Below are 27,605 nucleotides of genomic sequence, written 5' to 3' on the forward strand. Positions count from 1 at the left end.
AAAAAATGCTCAACATCACTCATCATCAGGCAAATACAAATCAAAACCACAATGAGATACCACCTGACACCTGTCAGAATGACTAATATTAACAACTCAGGCAACAACACATGTTGGCAAGGATGTGGAGAAAGAGGATCTCTTTTGCACTGCTGGTGGGGACACAAACTGGTGCAGCCACTCTGGAAAACAGTATGAAGTTTCCTCAAAAAACTAAAAATAGAACTGCCTTAGGTAGTTCTATTGCAATTGCACTCCTAGGTATTTATCCAAGGGATACAGGTGTGCTGATTCGAAGGGCACATGCATCGCAATGTTTATAGCAGCACTATCGACAATAGCCAAAGTATGGAAGGAGCCCAAATGTCCATCAACTGATGATGGATAAAGAAGATGTGGTATATATGTACAACGGAGTATTACTAAGCAATCAAAAAGAATGAAATCCTGCCATTGGCAACTGCGTGGATGGAACTAGAGTGTATTATGCTAAGCGAAATTAGAGAAAGACAAATATCATATGAATTCACTCATATGAAGACTTTAAGACACAGAACAGATGAACACAAGGGAAGGGAAGCAAAAATAATATAAAAACAGGGAGGGGGACAAAACATAAGAGACTCTTAAATACAGAGAACAAACTGAGGGCTGCTGGAGGGGTTGTGGGAGGGGGGATGGGCTAAATGGGTAAGGGACATTAAGGAAGACACTTGTTGGGATGAGCACTGGGTGTTATACATAGGGGATGAATCACTGAAATCTACTCCTGAATCCATTATTGCACTATATGCTAACTAACCTGGATGTAAATAATTAACTAATTAATTATGAAGAAAAAAAGAAGAGAAAAAAACCGATGCATTTGTAATGATATTCAAAAAGAGAGAACCAAAAAAAAGTAGTTATCAATTGCTGCATAAAGTACCCCCAAAATTCAGAATCAAACATCAAATGTTTATTACCTCACACAGTTTCTGCAGATCAGGAATCTGAGAGCAGCTCAGCTGTTGGCTTTGGGTCTGTGACCTGGGCTGTAGTCATCTGATGGCTAGACTGGGGGCTGGAGGATGCACTTCTAAACTCATTCAAATGGCTGTTGGCAGGGGTTTCATTTCCTCACGACATGGGCCACTCCTCACAATGTGACAGCTGGCCTCCCTCAGAGTGAGTGATCTGAGAGAGAGGGAGAGAGAGATCAAGTTGGAAGCCACAGTCTCTTTTATAACTTAACAAAACATTAGAAGCAACATAACATCACTTCTGCCATATTCAACTGGTAACACAAACCAGTTCTGGTACAATAGGCACGGGAGCTACACAGGAAAAGAATCCTGGAAAGGTTCACTGATAGCCATTTCAAAGGATGGCCAACACATGGTCATGGCACCTAGGGCAAACAACTATTTACTCTGAATACTAGCAGTTAAATTAAAAAGAAAGTATTTATTTTTATTCCTGTATGGTTATTTCAGAATAATCAAATCACCCTGAATTGATAGGCTAATGAGAGAAAATCCTTCTTTTTAAAGAAATTTCTGTTCATAAATGTTGACAAGACCTCTGGACTTAGAAAAATCACAATTCTGCAACCCCTGATGAAATGGTTGATTTAGGAAAAGATCGGTAGGTGAAACCACCAAACGAAAGATTGATAGGGAACTACACATGGACAGACACAACAATCAAGAGCTGCACTCAGTGAACAATCTTAGCATCACAGAGTGTGGAACAAGTCGGACATTATACACCTCCCAATATAAAGCAAAAAGAAGTACATAGCCCCACCTAAAAATAATTCTTACCCATAAAAGTAAACCAAACTTGAACCAAACTTTTAGAGCTAACAGGAAATACAAGGCTAGAGTAATAAATGAAGATACAAATAGACAAAACCAGCAGCATGTGAAACATTTAGGACAAATACCCAATTTGTTCAGGGGGCGTGGAATAGAAAATGGAAGAAGGTACTATTCTAGATCTAAATTAAAAGAAAATTAAAAGAACCAAAAAAAAAAAAAAAAAGCATGTAGACTTTGGATCTTGATGAAAAAATAAGCATGCTTTACGTATTTGGACAAGTTTAGCATGGACTCAGTATTAAATGGAAACCAGGAACTTGTTAGGTGGGATAATGGCATTGTAGTTGTCAGAAAATGTCCATATTTTTTAAGAAATGCATTCTGAAAGAGAGGGAAACAAACCATAAGAGACTCTTAACCACAGAAAACAAAGAGTTGACGGAGGGAGGTGGGGGATGGGCTAGATGGAGATGGGCATTAAGAAGGGCACTTGTGATGAGCACTGGGTGTGTAAGTAAGTGATTAATCACTGAATTCTCCTGAAACCAATACTACACTGTATATTAACTAAGTAGAATTTTAAAATTTGGGGGAGAAATGTATTCTGAAAAGCACAAAATTGAAAAAGCATCTTTGGGTTTTGCTTTAAAATATTTTCGCATGGAAAACGGCAGGGAAACAGACCAAACCAGAATCCGAATCTTATTAAGTCTGAGTGATGAGCCCATTCGGGTTCATTAGTCTTCTCCCAACCTTCTCCAAACTTCCAACTAGGCTTAAATTTTCACAAGGAAGTTTTTAAGTTTTGAAAAAGGGCATTCCATTATTTATCTCGTGATCTGGGTTCCTAATTAAGTGACTTTTTCACCTATTTCTGTCTCCAAATTCCTGCGAAATCACCGCTGTGCGGACGCGCCGGCCACCGCCGAGGTCGCGGCCTCTGATCGCGCGAGGCTCGGGGACGCATGCGCGAGGGGCCCCGCGGGACTCGGAGCCGACTTCCCACCAGCGAGTGGCGCTTCCTAGAAAGTCGCCGGAAGTGGTTCCGGAGGACCAGAAAGCGGAGTTAGCGCAGGTGCCCGGGTCTCTGGGCGCCCGGAGACACCTGGGCGGGGAGAGTGGTGCCTCCACCCCGCGCGGGGCGGGGACGCAGCGGCGGGCTTTCGAGCCGCCCCAGGGGCGGCCCCAGGGTTGTGGCCGGGTCGGCGAGTCTCTCCCACACACACCTGCCCCGCCCCGCCCCGCCCCTGGCTCCTGTGGCCCCAGCCGCCCGGCGCTCGTCTTTGTCGCCCGCGCCCCTGCCTGTATTCACTCTCTGAGCCGCGGGCGCGGGTGTAGACCGGGATTCTGCGAGCACGGTGGGCAGAGCTCAGGTGTTAGCGGGGCACGTGGTGTGCGCATCCTAGCCCCGCGCGTCGCGGCGGGATGAAGAGCTGCTGAGCAGGCGAAGACACAGCGAGTGTGGCGTCGGGATCCGGGGAGCACAGGGCCCCGGGGTGTGTCTTCTCGGGATACCTTGGGAAGCTGGGGGGGGGGGGGGGGGGCGGGGGAGGGGAGAGGGGGGCGGAGCGCCAGTGCAAAGGCCCTGCGGTGGGAGAGGGTGGACCTGGGAGGGGAGTCGTGAGACCGTGTAGATTACACCGCTTTGTGCGCCGCTGTGTATGAGCAAGGCGGACACTGGACACCAGGGGTTTTAGGCGGAGCGGAACTCAGCCGCCCAGGTTGTAGACAGGCCTCTCTGACTGCGGTACTGAGAAGAGACAGGCGGGAGACCCCGAGAGGCGATGCGGACCAGGCGGGAAGGGAGGAGGCTGGATTCCCGGGCACGCGACATCCCCAGCTGGCCTCCCCGTCCTGAACCCTCAGTGGCTCCCCCTTTTTGCGGTGTTCAGCTTCCTCCCTGTCCCTTGCCCTCGAATACGCAGGGAAACAAGGTACGAGATGACAGCGAGGTCAGTGCTGCTGATAGGCCCCGAGTCCAGGGCAGGTTTTGACGCATGAAGCCCAATAGCAGCTGCCCTGGGGGTCCGCGGGGGCCTCTGGCGGGCACCACCAACACGTGTGTCCCAGAAGGCCGCTGGCGTCCCCCAGGCCACGTCAAACCGTGACGTCCGGGCAAGGCCAGAACTGACGGCGGGAGCCTCGCCCAGCCAGCGAACGACCTGGCCAGCAGTGGAAGACCACAGAAAGCCAGGGAAGGATGCTGGGGGTGAGAAAAGGAGGGTCTGCAGCATGCGGGGGGGGGGGGGGGGGGGGGTAAGGTTTTCTGCCGTTAAGTATTGCGTTTCCTGGATGGCCTGGCGACCACCTAGGCTTTCCAGTAACAGACAGTAATGGGATGCCCTTTCTGTCTCTCCTCAGGGACGAGTCCCTGAATTCCTCGCCCCTCTTGATATTTCTGGGAGTTGACGTCCACGGACAAACCTTCATAGCTGGCCAGAGCTTTTTCCCCTCCCTCCTAACCTCCCGGAGTGTTTCTGTGCCTTGTGACAGGTGATGCTGTCAGACGGGAGTTCCGGACCACACCAGCCGGCCCCTGATGCCGAGCTCCTGCAGGAAGGAGGTGAGGCGCACAGGAGGCTGTGCCAGGAGCCCTGGCAGCTGAAACGGAGCAGGGGCGTGGTGGGTAGGGTGCTTCCTGGGGCCTGGAAATCTCCTTATTGAGCATTTATTGGAAGCCTTCTATTTTTTCTGTACTAGGCTTGGATCCGTATTGAGAGAAACTAAATTATTCAGTTTCTGCCCTCATCTTAAATCAAATTTGGAAAAAATAATAAAAGACTCTACAAAGCCGGAGATGCCTGGGTGGCTCAGTCGGTTAAGTGTCCAACTCTTGATTTCAGCTCAGGTCATGCGTGAGCTCATGGTTTGTGGGATCGAGCCCCACATCGGGCTCTGTGCTGACAGTACTATGGAGCCTGCTTGGGATTGACTCTTTCTCCCTCTCTCTCTGCCCCTCCCCTTCTGTCTCTGTCTCTCTCAAAATAAATAAACTTTAAAAAAAAGTTTTTTAAGGTACTTCAGAGCAGTTTATCAAGGAAATGGAATGCATTCAATCACTTGTTTTATGTACAACTTGACACATATGATAAATAGCATATATGTGTGCATAAAACTTAAATAATTCAGTAACTCCTACCCCACCCACCGTGAGTTTTACCAACGTTTAAATTTTGAGTGTATGTAATTTTACTTCTGTAACCTTTTTGGAACCCTGAGATTTTAAAGGTATAGAATGAGTACCTGGAAACAACTGGCCAAGAAGGAGCAAAGGTCTTGTCGTGAAGCTTTGGGAAAATGCGAGGCTGGGTTTAGAAATGCTCTTTGATGGGACATGTGCAGAGGAAGGTGGACAAGACTGTATAGACGTGGCTGCTGGAAGTAAAACCCAGGGCCTGGCGTTTAGCAATTCTGGAGTCCTACAGGCAGACCCTGAATGGCACCGACTTTTGGACAGAGGACGAGGCACCAGGCACCTCAAAAGTAGGCTTTTAGTATTTATTATCTACAAGGAAAAAAAAAGTATGTTATTGGCACTTCCAAAGGAGAAATCCTGACATTTCTACTGTATAAGGAATCATAAATGAATCAGTCTCATCCCCGATACTATCTGTGCCCAGCTTTAACAAATAGTTTTGTTATGGACTGAACGTGTCCCCTCAAAATGCACATGTCCCTGAACCCCTGTGTGATGATATTGAGAGGTGGGTGGGGCCTTGGGAAGAAATGAGGTTTAGATAAAGTCATAAGGATGGCAATGAAGAGAGTAGTGTCCTTATATGAGGAGGGGCCCAGAACTCTGTCTCCCCCATGTGAGAGGAGAGGGACGGAAGCCAGGAGGGGCCGACACCTGGATCTGAACGTCCAGCCTCCAGAACTGAGAGAAGTGAGCCAGCCAGCCTGGGGTATTTTGTTAGGGCAGCCTGAGCTGACCAAGGTAGTTTCATGTCGTGAGCACACAGCCTGTGTCCCAGATTCATTTTTAACTTGAGGGCAGAAACTGACCTTTCAAAATCTAAAGCTAAAAAAGCCTAAGAATCACTGTGGTGACCAGGGACTGGGGAGGGAGAGACACAGGCAGGTTGTGTGATGCATAGAGAGTTTAAGTTTTGCAGGATGAAAATGTTGTGGAGATGACTCACATTGTGTGTTTTCAACACTGCTGAACCATACACTTAAGAATGCTTACGATGGTAAATTTTGTCACATATTCTTTGCCACAGTTCAAAAAACTTTGGGGGCACCTGGCTGGCCCAGTTGGTGGAGCACATGACTTGGTCTCAGGGTCGTGAGTTCAAGCCTCCCATGGGGCACGGAATCTACTTTAAAAAAAAAACAGCATGATGAACACTTTTTTAAAAGAAGAACCACTATGACTTAATGACTTTCCCAATCTGTGAAGAAGATATAGTCAAAATCCAACGGGGACATTTCTGGAGGGGACTTTGGGCTAAATAGGGCTGTGCTTTGTCAAAACTCAGCCAATGGCACACTTATGACTTGTGTATCTTACTGTATGTAAATTTACCCAAAAGCAAGAATGTAAACACATACTGAACCCCAGTTAATGATATGTGAGAGAAAGTGTTTTGGGGTAAAGTTGCTCATGTCTTCATTACTTTGAAACTCAGCAAAGACGAGTGGATTAGTAGAGACAGGGCTAGTTAGACAGACAGAGGTTTATTGCAAACATTAATTGTGGAACATGAGTGGGGAGTATGTGGATGTTTACCAAACAGTTCTTTCAGCTTTTCTGTATATTTGAAAACATTTCACAATAAAATGTGGATTGAGGGGCACCTGGGTGGCTCAGTCGGTTAAGTGTCTGACTCCAGCTCAGGTCATGATCTCACAGGTCATGGGTTTGAGCCCCAAGTCGGACTCTGTGCTGACAGCTCAGAGCCTAGAGCCTGCTTCAGATCCTCTCCTCCCCTGCCCCATTCACATCCAATCTCTCTCTCTCTCAAAAATAAACATTAAAAAAAAGAAGAAAATAAATAAAATGTGGATTGAACAAAAAACCGAACTGGGAGGTTACATTTTTGATGTCATGACGATCCTTGCAGAGCAGACCTGCCTCTGCTGTGAGCCCAATGGGTGTGGGACCATGTGCGACCAACAGTCATAGAATGCGTGGGCTCGTAGGTGAGACATAGAACAAGAGAGCAGGACCCATGAGGACTGAGACACAGCCCAGGTCTAAACCAAAGAACAATGTTCTTGGGAAATTTCTCTGGGAAGAAACCAGTTTGCTCCTAAATTGAAGTTTTGGTAAAATTGGAATGAAATTTTGGGGACCTAAGTCCACAGGGTGATCCTAGAGTCTTATCAGTTGGTGACCAATCTCGCTGGTATCTTCTGAAAGAGACTGCTCAGACTCGGATTGGGGATGTGTTGAAGAACTTTCTAGAAAGGTTAGTCACTGCAAACACAAGCTAAGGAAAGGTGGAGCTGGTCCCTGAGGAGTGAATTAGGGCTCCCTAGCCAGCTATGTGGGCCGGCCGAGGTGGAGGGCCGAGGTGCCCTACGGGCTGCCCCAGACACCTGGACACCCATGCTGCATACACTGTGTGCACTGCAGCACGGTGAGGGGACGGTGGCTCCGTGCCAGGAGCTAACGGGAGACTCAGAGTCGGGACACGTGCTGCTTCTCTAATAAGAACAAGGGAAAATGGCCCGAGGTAGGCCAGCTAGTAAGTTACCTAAAGGAACAAGCTGTGGGCCAATCCCCATCCATCCCCATCCCTAGTCCTTCTGGAGGAAGTGACCTCAACACTCAGATCCTGGAAGAAGGTCATCGAACCAGCCAGGAGTCAGTGATGTGGGCTTGGGGACAGGCGAGGTTATTCTAGGATGAAGAGCGACCACAGAAAACCATGTTGTAGGTGAGGGAGAGCAAGCATTTACCGTCAGCATGGCTGTGTGCCACGGCCTGCTGCCCAAACTGGAAACAGGCTGGAGAAATGAGGGGAAGGTGTGGTCTGAGACTTGCACGTTAGGGAAGAGGAGGAAAGCACAGGGTCTCGCCAATACCGTGCCAAGTTGACTCATTTCTCTTCCCTCAGCCCTGCGGGCTCCTCAGCATCCTGCCTTTGCCAACAACAGAAGCCACGGAGACCGGCCAAGAGCAAATACCACACCGGTGAGTGGGGCCCAGGTGAGCTGAGGCCCCTCCATCCTTCCTGGAAATACAGCACCATGTCCTGAATACGGCCTCGTTTTCACTCGCTCCCTGACCACCCCCCCCCCCGACCACCCCCCCCCCCCATCCAGGCATTCCACTCACAAGGAACATTTTGTTGGATGACACCATTCGTGGATTGTTCCTGGTCATGATTTTCGCTGTGCACAGCCTATGCCCCCTTCCACCGCAACCCCAAATATATGTGGAACAGTAACCACCTTTCATTTCTAGAAACCTCCTGAGAATCCTTTCTTCTGCGTCTGTTTCCTGGGGACTGGGGTTTCCTCCGGGTCAGCGGGAGCGTATCCTTGCAGGACGCGGTGACGTTTGAGGATGTGGCCGTGTGCTTCAGTAGTGGAGAGTGGCAGTGTCTGACCCGCGCCCAGAGGCACCTGTACACCGACGTGATGCTGGAGAACTATGGCAACATGCTGTCGGCTGGTGAGGACACCCCGTGCTTGGCTTAGTCCTTTTTCCTGTCCTTACTCTTTACTTGCTGTCTATTGACGTCTCCGGGCCTCCCAGTGAAAGTCAGAGCCCTCATTCTTGCCTCGCAGCCACAACGGGGAACATACAACCAAGTGACTGCTTCCTGGGGTCTCCTCCTCTGCCCTTCTGAGCGTGACCTTTCTGAGGTCATCCCTACCTGCTTGCTTACACCTTGGCAGACCCCCCCCCCCCGAGTACACCCTTTTCTCCCCCCTGCTCACACTCTCCTCTGCGGTGTGAGCAGGAGGGTCAAGGCCGGGTGTTGGGACAGAGGTGATCTGCTATGCACACTGACTTCCCTTCTCCACGAGCAGGCCTTGCCTGCCCTAAGCCACCCCTCATCTCCCATCTGGAGCAAGGGGCCGTGCCCTGCGCTGAGGACCTGCAGGACTGGGGGTTCCTGACCTGCTCCTTCCCAGGTGAGTGACGGGGAAGCTCCAGTCACCAGCCGTGTGCCGTGTGACAGCTGGTTCTAGTATGTTCTTAGTGCTATGTCATCCATCCTCACCCTCCTGGAGGAAGTCCACTTAGAAAACCCTAATGGAGAGAAAACAAACAGCAGCAAATCGGACAATTATCCTGTCATTAATCGCTTCTGTGCACCCTATCCAACAGGCCCCTTTGCGATGTGGTCCTCTGAAAAGCTCCAAGAATTCGGCTCCCTTCTGTGGATCAGTTACTCCAGGGCCCAGCTTTCCTTCAGGACCTTCCCCGTGTTGGGCTTCTGACCCTTCCTTTCCCTGTCCCCCTCACGCTTCAGCTCTGAGCCCTGAGGTGGATGCACACGGTGCTCACCTGGGTGGTCCCGCCACAGACACATGCAACACCTCCCTTAGGTGTCGGGGCTAGGATTTCAGCCCAGGTGCTCCCACTCCAGAGCTGCAGACTCCACCCCCCCCCACCCCCCCCCCACCCCCACCCCCCGTCTGTCTGGTTCACTGTGGAGCGCCCCGAATGGAGCTAGGATTTCAGGCTAGATGCTCCCACTCCAGAGCTGCAGGCTTTACCCCCGTCTGTCTGGTTCACTGTGGAGCGCCCCCGAACTATTTTATGCGGAGCAGTGGCGTGATAAGACCTTATTTTCTGAAAGAAGATTTGGGAAGCAGAGTAGAACACAGATTGTGGGGCTGCAGTGAGCAACCCGGAATGAGCTGATGACCCGGCACTAGAAGTAGAGGGCACAGGTCAGGGCGGGGGTCATGGGAAGACTGACAGCAGGAAGAGTTAACCCCTGCTGGCTTCTGTAAACACACACCTACTATCGTACTACTCACACTACTCGTGCTACTTGGGCATGTCAGCCCCCTGTGGGTCTGCCTGCCTCTGTCCCTCCGCCCCTCCCTCCCTGGCCCACTTTCCTTCCCAGTGGCTCAGTCCATGTGCCCACGCCTTCCCTCCCCTGAGCGGCTGGGGCTCTGGATAGAAGTGCGAGCCCAGAGGCTAGGGAGCAGTCCAGGGAGGAGTCCAGGGAGCGCTAGCCCAGAGTCCAGGGAGGAATCCAGGAAGCCGGGCCCAGACGCAAGGGAGGAGTCCAAGGAGCACGGTCCGGAGTCCAGAGAGCAGGCCAGGAGTCCAGGGAGGAGTCCAGGGAGCACGAGCCCGGAGTCCAGGGAGCGGGGGTCCGGCTTGGGTCGGCGCCGGCCCAGACCCCCCCCCTTCCCCGCCCTACGCCAGCAGCAGTCATACCGCAGACAGGCCCCACGGGGGTAACTTGTACAATGTCCGGGAGGGACAGGGTTGAAGGCTGCGTCTCCTGCCTGAGGTGGGCAGGCGTTTGGATTTGCCACTCGCTTCTCTGGAGAGTCTGGGGAGCGAGCAGGTGTGCAAGGATCTTCATCAGGTTTATTCAGTGTGAACAGCGCGGTACTTGGGAACCTGCCACTACCGAACCCGCCCCAGCCTTTGGCGGTCAGATCACCCGGTCCTGACCCGGCTCCACTCGCCCCGGTGTTTGCTTCCTCTTTTCAGTGTCGGCGGACCACACGCGGCCTGAGAACGGGGACCGCCGCGGGCCGGAGGCGAAGCGTGTCCTGGAGCGCGGAGGGGTCTGGGTCCCGGAGCCTGGGTCCCCGAGGAGGTCGCCAGGAGCGGACGGGGGGACTGGCAGGCCCGCAGCGCGCAGCGCCCGCCCGGCCCAGGGCCCCCGGCCATGTGCCCAGTGCGGGAAGAGCTTCCGCGGCCGCTCGGACCTCGTCCTGCACCAGCGCGTGCACTCCGGGGAGAGGCCGCACGCGTGCGCCCAGTGCGGGAAGGCCTTCAGGACCGGCGGACAGCTGGCGGCGCACCTGCTCACGCACACCGGCCAGAAGCCTTTCGGCTGCGCGCAGTGCGGGAAGGCCTTCGGCAGCAGGGCGGCCGCGTGCCGGCACAGGAGGGAGCACGGCGGGGACAGGCCGCACGCGTGCGCGCAGTGCGGGAAGGCCTTCGGCAGCAGGGGCCGCCTGCGCCGGCACGGGCTGGTCCACAGCGCGGAGCGGCCGCACCGGTGCGGTGTGTGCGGGAAGGCCTTCGGCCTCAAGCACTGCCTGACCGCGCACGGCCGGACCCACACCGGGGAGAGGCCGTTCGGCTGCGCGCAGTGCGGCCGCGCCTTCCGCGGGAGCTCCGACCTGGCCAAGCACGCGCGCGTGCACTCAGCTGAGCGCCCGTATACATGCGGCCAGTGCGGCCGGGCCTTCCGCCGCCGCTCGGACCTCCGCAAGCACGCGGGGGTGCACGCGCGCGCGGGGCCGGCCGGGTCCCGGGGGGCCCCCGCCCCGGAGAAGCCCTTCCGGTGCGGCGAGTGCGGCAGGGCCTTCCGGCACGAGTGCCGGCGCCGCGCCCACGAGCGGGGACACCGCGGGGACAGGCCGTACCCGTGCGGGCTGTGCGGAAAGGCCTTCCAGGACCGGCACTGCCTCACCGTGCACCAGCGGGTCCACACCGGGGAGAAGCCGTTCGCCTGCCCCCAGTGCGGGAAGGCCTTCAGCGGCAAGTCCAACCTGACCGCCCACCAGCGGGTCCACACCGGGGAGAAGCCGTTCGCCTGCGACGTGTGCGGGAAGGCCTTCCCCCAGAGCTCCGTGCTCACCCAGCACAGGCGGATCCACACGGGCGAGAGGCCCTACCCCTGCAGCCAGTGCGGCCTAGCTTTCCGCCAGCGCGCGGCCCTGCTCGGGCACCAGCGCGTCCACACCGGCGAGAGGCCCTACGAGTGCGAGCAGTGTGGGAAAGCGTTCCGGGTGAGCGCCAATCTGACCGGACACAAGAAAAGAATCCACCCGGCGCGCAGAACCCACGAGCTGGACGGCACCTTGGGGGCAGCCCTCGCCCCAGGATCGGCCTCGCAGACCCTGTCGGTCGTCGGGGACTGACCACCAGCACCCGGGGTTCCGCGCACTGGTGCCTCCCGGTTCTCGGGGCCCTTCCCTGACTGGGATCCCCGGAGCCCATCCTGACCCGGCTGCTCAGGGACTCACTTCCAGGGCGTTGCCCAGTAGCCCAAGGCTTTGCCGCGTCAACTCACTTAACCACAGAACTGCCCTGTGGGACGAGGAAGCGAAGGCATGAAAAGAGGACACTCGCTCAGGATCACTTCACCGGGCGGTTCTGCACCAACGCCCCCCCACCCCTCCACGCTCCGACTCGCCCGCACCACGTCTTAGATGCGAAGCCACAACTCAGCTCAGCACCCACGTGTTCTACCTGATGAAACACTGACCATTTTTTAGCAAGGTTTTTCTGTGTTGTTTTAACTTAAGGGCTGAATGGTACTTCCCATGTGGGGTCAGGATGGGAAAGGAAGGCAGATTTAGAAATCTGACGTAAGCGGGATGCACTGCTCAAGTAACAGTTTACATGGGAAAGAGCACAAAGCCCATCTCACTTTCCTATAAATACATCAAGATGTCAACGTGTTCATTTCTTACAGATTTGCTATATTTATTTGTGATGGATGAAATGCTCTTTCAAGTGTCTTAGAAATTTGTGGCTATTGTTTCACATTTTTCAATATCTCTTTATACTTTTGCCCTTCAAATGCCACAAGTACTTTCTACAAACAGAATTAAGACCCACGGTGAATAAGGCTGTCAGAGACTGAAAATCCTAGAAGATGCTCATGTCAACATAATTAGCATAATGACCATAACTGAGAATTAAATGTAGTTCTAAGTTCCTCAGCTCCTGGGGCGGGCGGGGGGAGGGGACAAGATGAGCAATGGGCTATCCAACATTTCTCAAAGGTGTTTTACACGTTAAAGTTTTCCAAATGTATTTTTGAGAGAGACAGCGTGAGTGGGGGAGGGGCAGGGAGCGAGGGAGACAAAATCCCAAGCAGGCTCTGCACTGTCAGCACAGAGCCCAATGTGGGGCTCGAACCCAGGAAACCGTGAGATCATGACCTGAGCCGAAACCAAGAGTCCGACACCTAGGTGACTGAGCCACCCAGGCGCCCCTAAGTGTTTTAAAAGAACGACTTTAGGAAAGGCTGGCTAGGGGTGGCTTTTTTAATTAAAGACGTCTCAGTTTATGATATGCTAATATCTTTTCTAAACCTTGAAAGAACAATAAAAAAATTGCTTTCCAAAACTGACCACAGTCCTGTTTGAAGCATTTAGTGGGCTCCTGTATCACAGAAAACGTTTTGGGAAATGGTTACAGGTTATCTAATACTGAAGGACAAAGTGTCCAAGAGATGCAATTTTCTAGTAACAATATGGTTTATTTTTAAAAAGGATGGATTGAAACATTGTTCCTTAGGTTCAGTTTCAACAAAAAATTTCTTTTTATTTGTGTGGCCATTTCTTACATAGTTTATTAGTGAAAGCCAAGATGAAAACATTAAAGACATAACTCAATGACATTGTCTCTATGGAGGAGAAAATTCTGGATACATGGCTTCTGGGTGAGAAAACATGACCTAAGGACAGAATTCACGGTATGTCTGGAGCACTGGCAGTGGTTTTCCAATAATTTTTTGAGTCTGAGGACCGCTGTTTGATGGTCAACAAATACCAGCAGCACTCTCCCCCACATGTGCACACATGTTGTACTTTAATGCTCGATGGCAAAATATCGTGCTTTCCTAGAAAATCTGAGGTTTTGTTTTTCACAGCAGGTACCTGCTCTTGGAAAATGCATATACATGTTCATAACATTTATTTCTGCACCCACACGCTACGGTGTACGTTGGGATTTGGGGCTCAAAGTCCTCAGCCCAACTTGAGAACCTGACGGTAAATCCTTCATCTCCCTTCTCCAATGAGTTTTAACAGAATCTGGCGACAGGACAAATCCCGTTTAAGTTCTGGACGGTCCTCGAGCGTGGACGTTTTGTGTTGTTGACTGGAGAGCTACATTTCAGACACCAGTTAACCACAGGGCATGGCCAGCCTGACAATCTGTTGTGAGATTCAGAGGACTCTGTATTGATGAGCCCACATAGCAGCCTTCTACACTCACCCGCACCCATCCATCTTCACCATGACTATGTTTGCCTAGAATTCCGCTATGATCCTGACACCTGCTGGAAAGACTCTCAGTCCTGCAGTGAGAAGCTCCCATTACTGGCTTAAACTCCGGGAATCTCCTGGTGTTTCCTGAGCATCAAAATGAATATAGTGAAGAAACATTGAAGAAAGTTCAGATATTTTACCTTTGGGAAAAGTCTGTACATTTAAAAGAGGTCTGCCATAAGGTAGTAGGTTTGGCCTGAATGATGTGGAAGGAATTCAAAGGTGAGCAGCATAGTTGAATAACAAAACATGTTAGTGTTGAAACCCTAAGATTCTTGTAACTAATTCTGAGGAGTTACCAAAACTAGAGTTATTGATTTAGTTATAATTTACTTAAAAACTCACCAGGTAATAGTTTTTTAACCTAATTACATTCTAAATGCAAAATCTGAGAAAAATTTCACACTAAACATTGATATAACGAGATTGTTTTCACTTGACCTTCACAAAGGAAGTAGAGAATGCCCACTTCACTCATTTTTCAAAAGGAGTAAGATACAGGTTTCAGATTTAAAACCACCCATGTACAGAAATGTCTTTCTGAAGCTTTTTTTTTTTTTTTTTTTTTTTAGAGAGAGTGAGAATCTTAAGCAGGTTCCACATTGACATGGGGCTCAATCCCACAACCCTGGGATCACGACCTGAGTGAAAATCAAGAGTCAGATGTTCAATCAACTGAGCCTACTCCCAGGCACCCACTCTTTCTGTAGCTTCTACGTGTGGGTGCGGTTCGATGCCCTGGGATCATTACAGAGCAATGTTAACCCACTTCTCACAAGATACTCTTTCAAAATTTTCAAGACAAATCAAACATTTCTTTTTCCACCAGACAAAATACCTGAAATTTCTTTAGTGCTTTCTCACGAAGTTTATTTTTAAATGTTCAAGAAACCTCAAAAGATTCCTGGAGTCCAAGCCTGGAAGCAGGGTTTCTCACTGCGGGACTGAGAGTCAGCAAAGGATCTTTCAAGCAGGTGGCAGGACCCTAGCAGAATTCTAGGAAGACATAGTCATGCTGAAGAGGGGTTTGGGAGGGTTAGGGTCTGGAAGTCTTAGCCTCCCCTTCTGTTCCATTGGTCGACTGCCTATCCTTACACCAATGCCAAACTGGTTAATTACCACAGCTTTATAATATGTTTTCATCTCGTAGACGAAGTCCTATTTCTTTTTCTTCAAGACTGATTTGACTGTTCTTGGCCAAGACTATACTTGTTCATGCATTGGAAGACTCGGTGTTATTAAAATGTCAGTTCCCAAAATTGACCAACATATTCACTGCAACCTAAATAAAAATCCCAAGAGTGCATTTTTGTGGAAAATGGCAAACTGATTCTATAATTTATATTGTAATGTAATTCTTAGCCAAGAATTTGCCTTATGAAAGGCAAATTTTTATCCTTTTACAAGTAAATTTTGGATAATATTTGTATACCCTCAGGTCAAGAAAAGATTTCTCAAACAAGACACCAAAAAGGTTACTTTTAAAGAAAAATTTCTGATAAATTCAACTAGATTAAAATGAATTTCTTTCATCAAATTCACCATAAAGAAAAGGAAAGTACAATTTTCTCATGAATTGAAAAAACATTTTGAACTCACACACTTGGGCAAATAATTGTCATCCAAAATATTTTAGGGTTAGTCACATGAACTGCCATATTTAGAGGTTGAATAGTGGCAGTTTAATATGGTTTGACCTTATATAAAAACTCCTTTAAATCAATAAGCAAAAGACAACCTCAAAACAGGCAGAAGGCACGAAGAAGTGTTTCACAGGAAACAGAGTGATGACCACACACAAAGGGTGTACAGTCTTGTAACCAGGGACTCTGAGCACAGTGACGGCTGTGAGACTCCGCTAGGTTGAGAAAGATAAAACGGACCTGACCAAGTTTTGGCAAGGACGCGGAGTTGTGGTACTCACTGGCCGCGCTGAAAACTGATGCAGGCACACTGGGAAACAAGCAGACTCTCCTGTAAAGCTGAACCATGCCCTACAACTCTGTGGTTCCATTCCTAGGAACGCGCCCCGAGAGGGTCCTGCGCGTAGGCACCGAGAGCCACGTGCAAGGATCTTCACAGCACATCTGCTCATAGTAGCAAAACCCCGGGAGCAACCCAGTGTTCACCAACAGTAAGTAGGAAAACAAACGTTGCCAGATTTAAATAATGAGTATGTCACAGAGGTGAACGTGCCCACGAACATGGGTACAGAGCGGACGTTCTTGTCGAACGGGAAAGGCAAGTCCCATAAGACAACGTGCAGTTTGGTACCATTTTCACAAGGTTCAAAAACATGGAAAACAAAATAATACCCTGATTAGTGATCTATTCATAAGTGTAGATTGTTTGTTTAAGTAAAGGAATGATAAGGAGTCAGTGACAAAAGGAATCAATGATAGGGTAAGAGAGAGGTTCATACTTGGTGTGAACATCTTAGTAATGTTCTAGCCCGGGCCGGTCCGACAGAGACAATGTGCCAGATCTGTGCTCGCATTCCTAAAACTTACAGTTGACAAATAAATTCACAAAGCCAAGTTGTCCCAAACATACTTAAAAGTTTTCCAGTAACAGAATGCAGAATTGTCTTTTAAATTTAACTTTTAAATAGTTAGAATTAAAAATTCAGTTCCTCAGTCACACTAGCCACATTTGAAGTGCTCCGTAGCCATAGGTGGCCAGTTGATACTGTGTTGGATGGTTCAATTCTAGATTTTGAGTGACAAGTTCAAAAGTGCTCATTTTAATATTGCACTTCAAAATTTTTATACTTGGGTATCTTTTCTAATGTATAAAATATAATAAAAAGAAAGCACAAAAACCTAGAGGAGCAGTCTGGGGATCCCAGTTAGTAGAAGTTCCAAAACAACAATAAAAACAGACAGGAAATTATCAACATAATCACGTAAGAAAATTAGTTCCTAGAGAGAAAGCCCTGCCTAGCACACAATTCAGTGAACGGCAAAACATCTACACCAGACACACCAATGAGAAATCACAAAATCCTGTGCATAAAAGAAAGACTTCCAGAGTTTTCAGGCAGGAAAAAAAAAAAAAGTCAAATACAAAGGACAAGAAAATAAATTAGCTTGGGAATAAACAAGAGTAGCACTTGAAGATGACAGACCATAGAGCAATGCCTTCAAAATCCTAATGGAACATGTTTTTAACTTCAATTTCTATACTCAAAGGATTAACCCACTAGGAGGTAAAATAGGTATCTTAAAGACAGGAAAGGTCTCAAAAACTTTACCTCACATGCTTATTTTATCATACACTCCACCCAAACAAATCAATAAAATAAACCCATCAATCAAATAAATAAATATCCAAAAAGCAAACTTTGCAAAAGGAAGCAGCCAAGGCAAACCACTGACCCCGGCAGCAGCCGATCCAGATCAGCGAGGCAGAGAAGGCTAAGAGAAAGATCTCCAGGGAAAAATAATAACTGATGCATTGGCTACTTGGGAAAGAATATTTAGGAGTGTCACTGCTATTTTGAAGAATTAGGGGGAAATATCCAATAGTGGCAGGAAACGAATCAGGTGAAAACATAAGGTAACTAACAAATCCAGTACGATCAAATTGCGCGAGATGGCAAATATCAGCTATCTCATCAATGGCATCATCATTTCATACCTGTTTCAGTAGGAGAAAGTGCACAGTACAGAGAGGAAGGAAGACAGAAATCAGCTGTGGGATAGGTGCACAAATTCCAAAGCAGGAAGAAAAGACAAGTGTTTAAAAGGACAAGGATGGAAACAGCAATAGGAGGATGATGACTGTTTGGCTGACCCCTGATGTACTCCTCACATCTGGGTCCTTTTGCAGAACTGTAATCCCTGGATTTGAACTGCAGCTTGTACTTATGTGGTACAATCTAAACACTAACATGTAAAAGTGAAAGCACGAATTTCTCTTTTCTCTGTCGGCTGACAACATGCATCTGTCAAGTCTGATAAAGACACAGATTAGCCTGTCGGAGCATCAAGGGTGCGGGCAGAGCACAAGAGATGCAAGAGATGTAAGCTGGGCAAAACTCTACCTCCACTCTCTCGGGATCCTTACCTGGCCCGACACAGGGCAGGGACAAGACAAAAACACACAAACTGACCTCATGGAAGTTTTACACAACACATGAACCCTCCTAAGGAAACGAATATGCAACCAGTGGCAAAACTGAAATGCCTTTACATTAGGTTGAACCGAGAAGCAATTGTGGAAAGGAAACTAAAATAGGTGAGGCTAAAGGAAAAATTATTTTAAGGAGGTCTGTGCAGAATTCTCTCAACTTCAGCCTCCTGCCCTCCATGATAAGAATGCTACTTTTGTGTTGGGATATAAGGTGGACATCTTCCACATACGGGTTTTATCTGCTTTCCAGAAGAAAAAAGAGAGGGTCAGAACACCCTTCTTGCAGCTGTATTTGTAAGTGCCTTTAGCTCAAAATAATTCTCATGGCAAAGAATTATTCTACCACCCCACAGAGGCAAAGGACATTTTATTTCTCACCATAACAGCAAGAGCCAGGCTCTCAGCCTCTACAGATTCCTCAAGCACCAGCTCCCACAGGGGTGACTCAGATGGGCTGAGATGGATGCCTGCACACACAGTGGGTAGCCACCCTGACCACAGGGAGCTCAGTATGAACGTCTATCCTTTGCACCAGATGGAGACACTATCTCTATCTTCCCAGGCCGTTCCTTATATGAGTATCCTTGAAAGACAGTCCAGGAGAAAGGGCAGTTACTGCTCTGGGGGATAATAAGAAATATATAATTGGTCTTTGTCCCCATTTCCTGACATAGGTCCTAAGTCCCTTGGAATTTCCTGGGTGCCAGGAGCCTCTTTTGTTCTAACAAGGCCGTGTTGGTAGGTTTCAGAATGGGACTAGTCGCTAGAAAGACCAAGCCATAGTTAGAAGCCTGGGACTTTCAGCCCCAACCCCCGTCCCCAAGCTTTCCGGGAGGGGAGAGGGGCTAGGGATTATAATCCATCATCCCTACATGATGAAACCTTCATAAAAATTCCTAAATGACAGAATTAGGAGCACTTCCCAGCTGATGAAGGCCTGGAGGTGCTGGGAAGTGCCCCACCTGGCGAGGGCAGGGCAGCTCCGGATCCCCCCACCCCCTGCCCACCTTGCCCTGTGCATCTCTTCCACTTGGCTGTTTCTGACTTATAGTTGTTTATAACAAACCAGTAAATGAAAGTGAGATGTGGGCCTGAGTTCTGAGCCATTTGAGCAAATTATCAAACCTGAGGAGGGAGTCTCGGGAACCCCCGATTTGTAGCTGGTCAGTCAGCTAGAAGGGAGGTCTGGGACCTGCAAATGGCATCTAAAGCAGGGTACAGTCTTGTGGGCCTTATGGGTGTCTGCAGAAAATCGGAGAATTGGTTGCTGGGGAGTGAAATCGGCACAGATACAATGCACGCAGAAACGGAGAGTCTGGTGAAAAACTGCCTCTTGTCCCAGCAGTAGCCACTGGGAACAGTGTGGTGTGTGTCCTTCCATCCAGCCTGAGCCCCTGCTATTCTCTAACTTCTCTGTTGTCCTAAATCCGGAACTTCAAAGTCCACTCGCGAACTCTCTTTTTAGGTAGACATGTTACCATATTTTCGTAATAACTTATGTAATGCTTGTGAACCCCACTGGACTCTAAGCTTCACGGTGGAGGTGGAGGTTCTCTGAGCTCTTCTCCATATCCCCTCCCTAATAGTAACCCTGTAGCTGATAGGAGGCAGAGGGAGGCCAGGGAAGGCATCCTGGAGAAAACAGCTTCCACACTAAGGACTAGAAGATGAAAAAGAGGCCTGTGTGCGTAAGATCTGCTCAGAGCAGGGAGCCCCCAAGCGGCAGCGACGTGCGGCGCAGCTGAGCAGAAGCAGAAAAGCACGCAGAGGGGAGGGGATCGCCTCTAGAAGTAGCACTCGGCGCTGGATGGCACCCGCCGCAGGGGGGCACTCGGCGATGGGGGCACCCGGCACTGGGGGTACCTGACGCTGGGGGGCACCTGCGGCTGCGGGGTACTCGCCACTAGGGAGCACCCGACGCTGGACGGTACCCGACGCTGGGACGCACCGGACGCTAGGGGGCACCTGGCGCTGGGGAGCACCAGGAGCTGGGAGGCACCCGGCGCTGGGACACACCTGTCGCCAGATCGCACCTGGCGCTGGCGGGCGTGTCCGCAGTCATGGGACCAGTACCCCCTCCGCGGGGGTCTCTTGTCGGATCTGCACAGGGTTCCAGACACGAGACAGGCCGCTGCCGGGGCCTCAGGAAGATCCGGGGCCATTCTGGACACATCTTATTCCTTCACAGGCGTCGGAGGATGTGCCTGGAGATACAAAGGGATGCCGGAGTCTGTCGTACGGTCCTTCGTACTGAGGACCGCGAGAACAAAAGCACCTCCTGGCCGGGCTGCGGCTGTATCCGGAGCAAACACGAGGCAAAGGAGGAGAAAAAGGGGCCTGTCTCAGGATGTGGGGACGGTCCACACTGCGCGTGAAGAAAGAAAAAGAAGCTCTGGCAGCGGTGGGATTCGAACCCACGCCCCCGAAGAGACTGGAGCCTTAATCCAGCGCCTTAGACCGCTCGGCCACGCTACCACTTCCGGCGCAGATGCTCCCTCCCGGCCCCCTAGAGGCGTGAACAGCAGCCGCCGGAGACTTCCGCCTCGCTAGGCCTCCGCCCTCTGACCGGCAGCCCGCCTCCCTCACTGCGGGCGGGGACCAGGCAGTCCCTGAGGAGCCGGGCGGCGGTGGCGTAGCAGTGTCTGTGTCGTCACAGAGCAGATCGGCTGCTAAACTGCGCCGCGTCTGCTCTGCGCAGGCGCGGGGCTGCCATGACCCGCACCTTTGACGAAGGCAGTTTGGTCCATACGTGAGAATACGCTGAGGGCATTTTATGTCAGAAATAAGGTCGCAGTAAAGTTAGCTGCAGTTTCTGTTTGATCTGCTTTTATCTTCAAAACTTTCACGGAGTGTGTTTGCGGACATTCCAAGGAAGCCTAGCCTTTGGTACCATTTCCCACACTCGTTCCTGGAACTCACCGCACGTTCCCGCGGCTCCCGTCACTGCCGGAAGCCGCAGACGCGCGTGCTCTCGCGGGGATGCTTGTGCTATCGCGGTAACGCGCGTGGTCTCGCGGGACATGCGCTGGAGGGGATGCGCGTACTCCCGCGGTCCTGGAGGCAGAGCTGTGGTGTCCTCGCGCGCAGGCTCTGGCGGAGGGGGTGGCGCCAGTCCCCTGGTGGCTGCCGGACCCTGGTTGCGGCCACATCCCCCCATCCTCCGAGGTCAGCATCCACGGCTCTCCTCTGTTCACACGGCCTCCGCCTCCTACAGAGGTCACCAGCTGCGCCTTACAGGGTCAAGCTGGAGCACCTCCCAAATAAGCGTGGAGGGCACACTTCACCTCCCCCACAGGAGCCCCAGGGCACCCCTGGAAACACTAGTTATTTTACTGGGGTTTGGCTGGACCGTCATCCTTGAGAGAGACCTGCGTAGACTCGGGTACGACCAGGCAGGTGTAAGGCGCTGAGGTTGTCTTGTGCAGCAATAACGCCCCTTGGAAATGTTGGCCGGATAACCTGCTGACAGAGTCCCAGCAGCCTTCCCAGGTGCGACAGCGCCCACACCTACTGTCCTTGACAACGTGTATCCACCTGGACAGGAATAGAATATTCCAGATGGCGGAATATTCACACCGCGGATGACAGGACCCTCTCCGGCCAGACCCAGGAGCCCCATACTCCCAGCCAGGCACGGGGTGTCTTGTTTTAAGTTGTGGTTAAAAACACATCACGCACAACTGAGCATTTTAACCGTTTATAAGGGTAGAGCTCAGTGGCGTTAGGTACGTTCACATCCCGCTCCTTGCGTTCTCTGTCTCCTTTACATTTTGTAAACAACCGGGGGATCACAACTCAGAGTCACAATTTGCCCAGAGAGCCCCACCCGGTGTAGGGGTGCCATCCCATCGATGGGGCTGGGTCATGTTTGTCCCTCTTCCTTTCTCCTTTGAATGGAGAGAAGGCGGTGCATGAAACAGCCAGTGACTGTGGAAGGAGGCTGAGGGTTTCCCTTGGGAAGCAGATGGGAGAGGGAGGGCAGGTGGGTGATTGATCAATGAAGTGTTAGTGTGGCTTCAACAAACAAATGTATGTCACAAAGTGATTCACTAGTATCTCCTCATCCTTAGTTGCAATACTCTGGTAATTACCTGCAAAACTTCTTCAGGAAAATGACTAAGAAAAAAGATTATCAAGAGAGCAGAAGCAACATAGTCACCCTCCGAGCTAAAGCCTCCCTTTCCCTAGTCCCACAATATATCCCAAGCTGGGAGCCCCCTTCCTCACCTGTGGTGTCTGCTGCCCTCACCTGGGCTCCCTGTCCAGTGCTCCCTGAATCCCTCGCCACTACAGCAGTGTCCTCTCCACCATCAGGACTGTGTACTCCCATGGGTTCTGGATCTCCCGACGCGATGGCCAGAGCTTGGTACAGACCCACCACTTTGTGACCATATTTAATGCTTAGAGACACAGAGCAAGAATACCATCCTGCTACATGTTCATTGATTCAGTGTTTCACCAATTTCACCTTGATCCATCAAAGCACCAATCCAAAAACTGATTTCTCTCTCTAGTGTTTGCATTCCTGCATGATGAACTCAGAGGGGAAAACAGAAGGATGAAGTAAGCTGAGAGAGACTATGCCAACAAGTGGACAACGACAGTCTACCCAGTCATTCAGCAAGTATTGACTGCTAGCTACAGAGGATAGTTTGCAGGGAGGGGGACAAAACGTAAGAGACTCTTAAATACAGAGAACAAACTGAGGGTTGCTGGAGGGGTTGTGGGTGAGGGGTGGGCTAAATGAGTAAAGGGCATTAAGGAGGCCCCTTGGGAGGAGCATTGGGTGTTGTATGTAGGGGATGAATCACTACATTCTACTCCTGAAATCATCATTGCACTATATGCTAACTAACTTGGATGTAAAATTGAAAAAAACTATATATATATATATATATATATATATATATATATATATATATATAATTAGATATATATATCATATATATTAGATATATATTAGATATATATATCATATATATATTAGATATATACATCATTAGATATATATCATTAGAAATAAAAAAGTATAGTTTGTCAGCTTCCAGTATATACGAGGCTATTCTGTGTCTTTCTGCCTTATGTTTCACAGGAAATCAGCCCTCTAGGCCTGAAGGTAATTGCTTCCTGAGCAATCTTTTCACATTGTCATATTTTGTCTTCTCTGAAGCAACAATCTTTGCTTCATTTCTTTTTATATCTATTTTTAGGGAGCAGTCTGGGTGGGAGCCCTGAATGTGCTTAATGTCTTTTTTTTTTTTTTTTTAACTTTTCCACATAAAGCTAATTAGATTAGGGACAAGGGACTCTTCTTTGAAAGCTATATGGTTTTTCTCCTGTTATAAGCTGTTACTTTTTCTCCATGGAGAAAAAAATTTCCCTAATCTGTATCCTAGCACAGTAGGTTCCGTTTACTCTCCAGACTGCTACCTGTGGGTTTTGGTTTTGTATATATAATCAGTGCCAAGCATAGTGCCCAGGTCTATGGTAGACAAACTTATTGGACAACTTGATCTTACATATGTGTCAAACTTTATTAACTGAGGGAGGTATTGGCAGGATGACAAAGGACTGCCCCAGCTCACAGAGGTTTGGGGAATTCATGATTTTATATAGAGGGGAAGGGGCGGGAATGTGAAACTAATCAGAAAAAGAGAACTGCTTCATTTAACATGATCATTAAAACATCGTGTCCCCACCTGTTGGTACAGTGAGATCGGGGCACCACGACCTCGTGTGGCAGCAGAGAGGTCACCGTGCATGGAACTCGAGAAATGAGGAGGAAACAAGCACTACAACGTGGCTGCGATCTAGACGAGCCGAGTAAGAAGACTGGTGCCGCCGCGGGACAGACGGGACTTCACCGTCGGCTTCCCCAGGTGTGCGTTCAGGGACGCGGCGACCCCTCGTGCGTCCGTCCCGGCAGTTCCTCGGGCAGCTGTTGCCACCGACGTCCCGGGGAACAGGGCGTCCAGGGGGACAGGGCGTCCCGGGGGTCAGAGCCACGGCGGGGGACAGAGCGTACCGGGGGAGGGGGGCGTCCAGGGTGGCACAGGGCGTCCGGGGGGAGGGCAGGGCGTCCCAGAGTCAGAGCCGCGGCGGAGCAGGCCGTCCAGGGGTCAGAGCCGCAGCGGGGGACAGAGCGCCCAGGGGGGAAGGGCCACGGCGGGGGACAGAGCGTACCGGGGGGGTGGGAGGGGAGGCGTCCAGGGGGCCACACGGCGGGGCTGGGTGTCCCGAGTGGCAGGGAAGGGCAGGACGGGCTGCCAGGAAGGCTTGTCCCGGGCGACCCTGCTTGCATCAGCCGCCGCAGTCCTGGGCGCTCGAGGGGGTGGTGGGACACCCCCGCCTGGTGACTTCTCGGCCCCTCCCGGCCTCCTGCCCGTGGTCCAGGTGCTCAGCTCGTTCCAAAGAGCCCCGCAGGTGACCGCTTCCCTCCGAACTTCCCGGCTCCGGAGCCCTCCCGTGGGGTCGGGGCCGCGGGACTCTGGGAACCGCGCGGCGCTGGCAGTGCAGCCGGGTGAGCGTTCTCTCATCGTTTTGTTTACACCACGGAATTATGTTGTCATTTTGCACGTGCAACACCAACACTTGTGGAGGGTTGCAAAGATGCCTCACGTGAAAATGAAAAGTTAGTTCTTGTAGAATTGAATGCCAAGGGTACTTGCTCCTGCCGGGCCGGCGCAGGCAGAAAAAGTTACTTTCCCTGACCGGGAATCGAACCCGGGCCGCGGCGGTGAGAGCGCCGAATCCTAACCACTAGACCACCAGGGACGGTGCTGGAAGAGGCTCCGAACAACCCTACAGGCTGGATGCACCTGCCTCCGGCCTGTGAGCCGCTGCGCGACCTCGACTTCGGAGTCTATACCTGCGCGGGGGCGCGCGCGCGGGGGGGGGGGGGGGGGATGATTATGTGAACCCCACCCGCAAGGGGGACGAGGCGCGTGTGGACCCCACCCTCGGGAGGACGAGGGGCATGTGGACTCTATCCTCAGGGGGGACGAGGAGCGTGTGGACCCCACCAGGGCCCCACCCGCAGGGGCGACGGGGCGCATGTGGACCCCACCCGCAGAGGGGACGAGGGGCATGTGGACCCCGCCCGGGGTTCATGGCAGAGCTAAACCAGTCCTTAGGGCGGTCTTCATGGTAGCTACCTGGACTGTCTTCCGTGCCCCTCCTCGTAGATCGCGGAGGGATCCGACACGTGCTGAGTACGTAAAGACTCCAGTGATAAAGTCATCTATCTTAGAAGAGGGCCAAGTGGGCGGAGCCGAAATAGCTCAGTTGGGAGAGCGTTAGACTGAAGATCTAAAGGTCCCTGGTTCGATCCCGGGTTTCGGCAAAGAGCTCTCTTTTTTTTTTTTTTTTGGAGCCTGTAATAGTTAGAATATTGATTTTGACCCCAACAAGTGTGACAATATCCGTTGAACCGAAAAAAAAAAAAAAGAAAAAGGGCGACTTTTTCTGAAAACGTGCAGACCAGGAGGATGGTGCGATAAGGACGCCCTAGGAGAGGCCGGAAGAGAACGTGTAACGGGAGGAGCCAAAAGTGCTCAAGGAAAACCACTTCCCTCCCCTCTTCCCGGCGGCATCTGCTTCTCTGGCTGCAGCTCGGCTCCGCACAAACCCTCCCTCTCTTCCCGCCCGCGGACTCCATCCCAGCACCCGGAGCCCGAGGCAGGAGGCCCGAGGCGCTCCTTTCCGCGTCATGACCCCCTCCCCCACCCCCAGCCCCATTCTCTGCCAAAGGCAGGGACTGCAGGTGTACAGGGGGAAAGGAAGTTTAATAGGAGGAATAGCAATTCCATTTTATTCTCCATTTCACGTCCCTTCAACAAATATTTATTGAGTGAGTGCGCTCCACGCAGCTCTGCAGAGCAAGAGAGGCAGGAAAGGAGAGCACAGGAAAGGTTCCCGGGACAGGGAACTGGCTGAGAATGTACCCCGCCGAGGCGGGGCGGGGCGGGGAGCGCGGCAGAGGGAGCCCAGACGCTGCCTTAGCCTCCCTAGCCCTCCTGCTGACCTGCCCGCTCTGAGCTGGGCCCAGTCTTTGCCTTGCTTCTCAAAGAACAAGGTTTCCCTCATTTCCAAGGCTGATTAACACTCGTCTGAGCTAATGACCGCTCGGCCCATGCCATGCTGCCCTGGGTCTTGACCTCTCCCTTACCTGCCTCTTTCCACGGTAGGAATGCCTGAATCTCCATCTTCACACACCAAACACACACTTGCCCTCCTGCCTTGCCCTCCGGGTTCTTCCCGGACTCCCCTTCACCCACCACCACACCCGTTGGAAGAACAGCATTTGTCTCCACTTCTTTGCCGCATCAGTCCCGCAGTAGCTGAGGTCTGCCCTCAGAGAACATTACCCTGCACTTGCCAGCCTTCAAATGCCTTGGTTCTTTTTTGGCCCTAAATTAATGGTGTGCAGGCTGCACACTGCTGGTGTCCCTCCCTGCCTCCAGCGCCTTCCCTTGGTCCTGGGACTTCCACTCCTGCCATCCTTCTCCCGGCTCTGTCTGCTCCGCTTCTGACTCTCCTCTTCCCCTCCTGTAAGGACCCCTAGAAATGGTTACTTTCCAGGTCCTGACCTCCATCATCTTTGAATTAAATTTTTAATTGTTAGACAACTGTAGATTCACATGCAGTTATAAATAAGGCACAGAGATCCCAACCGGGCACCGTTTACCTGGTTGCCCCCAGTGGTGACATCTTGCAAAACTTGAGTGCAATGTCACTAGCAGGTTGCTGATATGATAAAGTCAAGATACAGAACATTTCCATCAGCACTGGGATGTCGACCTTTTACAGCCACATCCACTTTCCTCCTGCCCCCCACCCCCACATATGTGGCAATCACTAATCTGCTTTCCATATCTATAACTGTAATTTCAAGAATGGGACATAAATGGAATCAGAGCATGGAACCTCTTGAGATTGACTTTTTGCACTCACTATGATAATTCTCTGGAGATTCATCCAGGTTGTTGAATGCATCAATGGTTTATTCCTTTTTCTTACTGAGTAGTATTCTCTAGTGTGAATTTACCACACTTTGTGTGAACTTCCTCCCACTGAAAGACATCTGGGGCATTTCCAGTTTGTTGCTATTATGAATAAAGCTATTATACACCTTTGTGTACAGGTTTTTGTGTAAATATCAGCCTGCATTCCTCTGGAGTAAATACTCAGGACTGCAACTTGGTACTTGCATGTTTGGTTTCTAAAGAAACTGCCAAACTGCTTTTCAGAGTGGCTGTGCCATCACTTGCCCACCAGCCATGTACACAGCCTCATCAGTCTTTGGTGTGGTCAGTTTTACTCTAGCCATTCTGACAGGTACAGAATGATGCCTCGCTGTGGTGGTAATTTGTCTTTCCCTAGCAGCTAATGATGTGGAAACTTTTTATCTGCTTATTTGCATTTATGTACCTTCTTTGGTGAAATATCTCTTTAGGTCTTTTGTCCAATCCAGTAAGAACATTTGTGCGCAGATTTTTGTGT

The 27,605-nt window shown here is 50.7% G+C and overlaps 1 protein-coding gene, 2 long non-coding RNA genes and 3 other non-coding genes across 12 annotated transcripts; 3 read left to right on the forward strand and 3 right to left on the reverse strand.

The window, feature by feature from the left end:
• Window positions 1-970: 970 nt before the first annotated feature.
• LOC109259471 (uncharacterized) lies at window positions 971-21,051 on the reverse strand. Of its 3 annotated transcripts, XR_008423010.1 has the most exons (4): window positions 20,121-21,048; window positions 8,205-9,012; window positions 5,046-7,984; window positions 971-1,176 (listed from the first exon to the last, which is right to left on the reverse strand). It is a non-coding gene; the product is annotated as an uncharacterized LOC109259471 (long non-coding RNA). The 3 variants fall into 3 exon arrangements; XR_008423011.1 differs by lacking the exon at window positions 971-1,176 and having other exon boundaries at window positions 5,280-7,984; window positions 20,053-21,045; XR_008423012.1 differs by lacking the exons at window positions 971-1,176; window positions 5,046-7,984 and having other exon boundaries at window positions 8,115-9,012; window positions 20,121-21,051.
• On the forward strand, window positions 2,820-13,048 carry ZNF311 (zinc finger protein 311). 5 transcript variants are annotated; one of them, XM_053904833.1, is made up of 7 exons: window positions 2,820-3,298; window positions 3,728-4,011; window positions 4,296-4,365; window positions 7,868-7,944; window positions 8,301-8,427; window positions 8,790-8,894; window positions 10,444-13,048. In XM_053904833.1, the coding sequence occupies exons 2-7, from the start codon at window positions 4,003-4,005 to the stop codon at window positions 11,826-11,828; spliced, it is 1,773 nt and encodes a 590-aa protein (XP_053760808.1). In that variant the 5' UTR covers window positions 2,820-3,298; window positions 3,728-4,002; the 3' UTR covers window positions 11,829-13,048. The 5 variants fall into 5 exon arrangements, with proteins under 5 accessions (XP_053760808.1, XP_053760809.1, XP_053760810.1 ...); XM_053904834.1 differs by having other exon boundaries at window positions 3,894-4,011; XM_053904835.1 differs by lacking the exon at window positions 3,728-4,011.
• Window positions 20,498-20,579, reverse strand: TRNAL-AAG (transfer RNA leucine (anticodon AAG)). The gene has a single exon. It is a non-coding gene; the product is annotated as a tRNA-Leu (tRNA).
• Window positions 21,052-23,159: 2,108 nt separating the features above from the next.
• Window positions 23,160-27,239, forward strand: LOC109259470 (uncharacterized). The gene is made up of 4 exons (XR_002076684.2): window positions 23,160-23,983; window positions 24,498-24,624; window positions 24,741-24,935; window positions 25,491-27,239. It is a non-coding gene; the product is annotated as an uncharacterized LOC109259470 (long non-coding RNA).
• Window positions 24,807-24,878, reverse strand: TRNAE-CUC (transfer RNA glutamic acid (anticodon CUC)). The gene has a single exon. It is a non-coding gene; the product is annotated as a tRNA-Glu (tRNA).
• Window positions 25,374-25,446, forward strand: TRNAF-GAA (transfer RNA phenylalanine (anticodon GAA)). The gene has a single exon. It is a non-coding gene; the product is annotated as a tRNA-Phe (tRNA).
• Window positions 27,240-27,605: the final 366 nt, after the last annotated feature.

The sequence above is a fragment of the Panthera pardus genome, unplaced genomic scaffold (genome assembly GCF_024362965.1).
Source record: "Panthera pardus isolate Hobbes unplaced genomic scaffold, ASM2436296v1 HiC_scaffold_17, whole genome shotgun sequence".
NCBI classification, from domain to species: Eukaryota; Metazoa; Chordata; class Mammalia; order Carnivora; family Felidae; genus Panthera; species Panthera pardus.